Source organism: Lathyrus oleraceus, chromosome 7 (genome assembly GCF_024323335.1).
Source record: "Lathyrus oleraceus cultivar Zhongwan6 chromosome 7, CAAS_Psat_ZW6_1.0, whole genome shotgun sequence".
In the NCBI taxonomy this organism is placed as follows: domain Eukaryota; kingdom Viridiplantae; phylum Streptophyta; class Magnoliopsida; order Fabales; family Fabaceae; genus Lathyrus; species Lathyrus oleraceus.
The window spans coordinates 24,250,848-24,255,849 of record NC_066585.1 but is presented as its reverse complement, the minus strand read 5'-3'; the positions used below and the strand labels follow the sequence as shown (position 1 = coordinate 24,255,849).

General features: G+C 31.3%; 1 protein-coding gene across 1 annotated transcript; it reads left to right on the top strand.

Annotated features, from left to right (window-relative positions):
• The first annotated feature begins 348 nt into the window (after window positions 1–348).
• On the top strand, window positions 349–3,080 carry LOC127101443 (protein SYM1). The gene is made up of 3 exons (XM_051038874.1): window positions 349–622; window positions 709–800; window positions 2,528–3,080. Exons 1-3 carry the CDS (start codon window positions 455–457, stop codon window positions 2,931–2,933), a joined length of 666 nt encoding a protein of 221 aa, XP_050894831.1. The 5' UTR covers window positions 349–454; the 3' UTR covers window positions 2,934–3,080.
• Window positions 3,081–5,002: the final 1,922 nt, after the last annotated feature.

Sequence of the window (5,002 nt, the reverse complement as noted above, 5' to 3'; positions counted from 1 at the left end):
AATTTTTATAATATTAAGATATCTTTATCCTAAACATGTAATATTTCTTAGTTGTAATTCAATCTTATTTGATTCCTGAATCTCTATCCCTATCAAAAAAATAGATAGGTAAACTTAGAAGAGATCAAAAGTGAAAATATTTCTCTATCTAATCTTTAGACATAAATACCAAAAAAAATTGTGGAATAAATTTGATATGAATATATATTTTTTAATTCTCTTGAGCAAATTGGCAATTATTTAAACATCAAAGCACAATTTTATTACTCTTGGATCCTTTTTACACAATATTATTATTTAAATGATATAATTAATTTATTTTCACACAATATTATTATTAAGTTAAAAAAAATCTTCAAGTGTAGAAAAATATCTCAAATCAAACCCTTTCATATGTTAGTTGTAAAGAAGGTAAAGCAAAATTAGTGGAATAAGAGGCAGTATCCCGCCGAAGATGTCAATGATTTTGAAGGCATGGAATTGGTATCAGAACTCTCTTTCAGTTCATCCAGTGAAGACCCAAGTCACCACCTCTGGTGTCCTTTGGGCCGTTGGAGACATCACTGCTCAGTACATCACTCACGCTGCTGCTGCTAAAAAACAGTTATCTCTAACTCTAACTGTAAGTGTAACTAACAACAATAACATTTCTATTACCTTTTTCTTTCTGGCTACTCTAATATTATTACTGTAATTGTTGTTGTGCAGGAAGCGGATACTAAATTCGTGATCGATTGGAGACGTGTGGCGGTTACTAGTATGTTTGGAATCGGTTTTGTTGGACCCGTTGGACACTTCTGGTAACAGCTTTTCGCTTTCTCACATATTGTTGTTTTCATCCTTCAGATTTTTGTTTTTGTTACTACAAAACCAACAGACCTTTTGTTGTATGCAAATTTCCTGAGAATTTTTATTCCTGAACATATAGAATGCAATTTAAGAGAGGGGTGAATTAGGTTCGTGTGTTCTTATTTTTCTTTAACTGAGATACATTCAAGATATGTTGATGTTTTCTCTCTACCACTCCATTTTGTTGGGGGGTTTCCACACAGGACTTATGATGAAAGATACCTTTAGAAACAAAAAACTCAGTTAAGGTAAAAAGCTCTGAACCATTGTCAGATCTGAAGCATTTAAGGGTGGTGTTGAATTGGTTTTCTAGTGAAGCTACAAAGTGAATAATGCTTTGTTTAGTTTCAGACTTTGATTTAAGAAATATAACCCAAGTGAACCTAGAGTAGTCATCTATAAGAGTGAGAAAATATCTATGTCCCCAAATAGACACTTGAGAAAAGGGACCCCACAAGTCATCATGTAAAAGTCCAAAAGGAGCATGAGTATTAGAAAAACTAATAGGAAATGGCAATTTCTTTTGTTTTGCAAAGTGACAAGAATCACAAGGTTGCATATTATTCTTTCATTGAATAAGAGGAAATTGTTTAGCTATAGTTTGCATACCAAAATTAAAAATATGGCCTAATCTTTGATGCCAAAGTTCAAAAGAATTGGAAATGACAGAATTACAATGAGAAGCAGCATTACTATTTATCTATGAGATAGAGGCCTCTTTGCAGTCTAGCTGTACCAATTGTTTGCTTCGAATGGTTCTGCAAAATATGGCATTTGTTGGAAGAGAAATTCAGGAAAGTTGAATGACAAGGGAGAAGGCTTTATCAATGTCAGGAAGAGGGTTCATCATCATGATTTGTGATTTGGAATGTGCAAGTCGTTCGTTTAGTCCTTTTAAGAACCGAATTACATAATCCTGTTCGCAATAGGTTCTAGCAGAATCAACAGCACCACAAGTACAGGCAATTGAACATGTGCAACATGGAAGGGGGCTTTAATTTTCTAATTCATCCCAAAAAACCTTCAATTGAGTAAAATATTCGGAAACATCAACAAAATCTGTATTAGGAAATGAACCCATTAGGTAACAAAATCTGTATTAGGAAACAAAGTCTGATGGTTCGTTTCCTAAACCTCCTTGCAACGAATCCATTGAGTATAAAGCGGATGCAGGAGGTTTAGGAAACGAACCATCAAAAACTTGTCTTTGCTCTTCGAAATTAGGGCGATGTGCATCGAACGTGACCATGTGTGATAGTTCTTGTTGTCCAGAGGCAGAGCAACAAGAATCAAAGCAGGACTCTCGTTCGGATGCAAATAGTAAGGATTTGCAGAGTTGGTGGTGAAATCGGCATAGCTCTGGTGATCCATGATTGAATCGAGAAAAGGGAAAAGAAAACTTGGAGAAGATGAAGAGAGTTCAAGAAAATGATCAAAAGAAAGTGGTTACCAGAGATCATTGAGCTCTGATACCATGTTGATATTGAGAATGTAACAGAATTGGAAAGAAACTTTCTCCGATAATGAATAACTTCTGTTTTCTCAATTGATACAAGTGAGCAGCAGTAAAAGACTTATATGGGTTTTGTACATATGTTAAGTATAAGTCTAACTAATTCTATAACTAACTCCATAACAACTTAACTAACATAATAACTAACAACAAACTATCTTGTAGGTATGAAGGCTTGGACAAATTCATAAACCAAAAGCTTCAACTAATGCCAAAGACTGTGCAATCCATAGCAACTAAAGTGGCAATGGACGGCCTGATTTTCGGTCCGATACATCTGTTTGTGTTCTTCACTTACATGGGATTGTCTGCCGGAAAAACCATTCCTGAGGTGAAGGAAGACTTGAAGAGGAATTATTTCCCAGCATTGGTTTTAGAAGGTGGTGTGTGGCCAATTGTGCAGGTTTTCAATTTTCGGTATGTTCCTGTCAAGTACCAGCTTCTGTATGTGAACTTGTTCTGCTTGTTGGATAGTGCTTTCTTGTCATGGTTGGAACAACAGAAGGATGCACCTTGGAAACAATGGTTTCAACCATTTCATTCTTCTAATGGAAAAGGAGCTGCTCAGTGATGATAAAGAGACACATAACAATGATTTACAATGTTAACAAAAAAACACTAGTATTGAATAATTGTGTCAATTTTAATGCCTAAGTTGTGATTTTTTTTTAGTAGGGATGAAAATTTGATCAATTAATATACAATTTATTCAATCATACATTTATTTACTACACAAGATAATTGTTAAAAAAATTGATCCAATCCATTTATTTGATGATCAGATAATTTGAATGAATCTAATCTAACCAATTTTTTTCTAAAATTCAGTAAATCACATAATTTTGATGAATCTAGTTTAAAATAGGTATTGATTGTTAAAACACTGTTATAATTATTTTGATAAATATTTTTTATGATTTGAAACCTATTTTTAACAAAGTATTTTTGTTAGTATAAAATTGTTTTTTTTTAAATATTTTTTTAAAAGTAAATATAAAATTACTAATACAACTTTTTCACACTTCTTAAAATTATTTTATTATTTTTAAAATTACAAATACAAAATAATTTAAATAATTTTTAAACGATTACAGAAATATGTTTTTGGGCCAAGTCAAAACAAGTTGTATTGGGCCTAATAAAAAATTGTTTTGGACTATCAAAAATATCTGTTTTGAGTTGAGGCTCCATTCATTCACACAAAAAAGTTAAGATTGAAAAATATATTAATAAATCAATTAAATAATTTGATTAAAAAATGTCAATAAATAAATAAATTAATATGCTTTAATAATATATGAGTAAAATTATTTTTTAATAAAAATTATAGTAATTTGTTTAAACCCATATGTTACAATCCAAATTCAATTACCCATTTATTTTTATATCTCAATTTTTGACCTTATTAACTCTTGAGCTTATTAACTTTATTAATTATCACATATTTTTTCTTATGTATCAATGATAAACATGTGCGGAGAAGTTATAATTTGTGTGTTATAATTATTCTTTTTTATGTTAAATATATATAGTTTAAAACATACACATTCTTTAATAATTTAATAATTGGCATTTATTTAACGTATAATTTTTATAATAAATTATAATTAATATTATTATAATTTCTTTCAGTTTTGTTTAGAACATATAATACTTTTTAGTTAGTTGAGAAGTGAGAGCGAGTTGTCTCACATATGTGTAACCCCAACTTTACTCTTCTGGCTCATTTAAAAATAAAATAACATGAAACAATAAAACGTAAACATACTATAATTTGTTGCATTATAATGATAGTTTTTTTTTTATATTGGATATATTAGAATTAAACTTGATCAATCGGTAAAACAATTATTTCATGAATGTGTTGTGATATAATCTAAATTGTAGCCCAAACTTAAGTTAGTTAGGGTTAGAATTTGTTACGTTAGTTACTTAGTATACAAGGAACATAGTTGTCTATATACACATAATTGTAATTCAATCATATAATATTTCAATAATAACAATTCATCGATTACTTTTCATTCTCTCTCTCATTTCCTCTCTCACTCAAAGTGTCTCACACACTAACAAATTTGTATTTAGAGCTCTGGTTTGTCTTCTTGATCGTGTTTTCAAGAACTTCACATTGGTTGTCGTGTTTTCAGGGATCGTGAATCGCAATTGATGCAGAGATGAATGATACCAATGATATTCCAATTCTCTTTTAATTTTTGGTGGCAAAAATTGAAACCGATAAAGTAAACAGATGAAGTCTTTGTTCGGTTTTCATGAAACCCTAGAAGTGGTCAACAATGACATCCATGAGCTTGATGACAATGCAACTGATGCTCAAAGAGTCACTCACAAGGACGCGAAGAAGAAAAATTGCAAGGATGTGTATTATATTCAATCTGCAGTAGATGCAACGAACTTTGATCGAATTTCTCATGCTGGATCGGGGAATGAGGCATGTGATATTCTTGTCAAGTATTAAGAAGGAGGTGAGAAGGTTAAAGTCGTCAAATTGTAGAAATTGCGAAGACAATATGAATTACTGCAGATGGGAGAAGGAGAAAAGATTGCAGGCTATGTCTCGAAGGTGCAGAATCTTGTCCATCTCATGAAAGCTTGTGGTGAAACCCTAACTGATAAGATGAT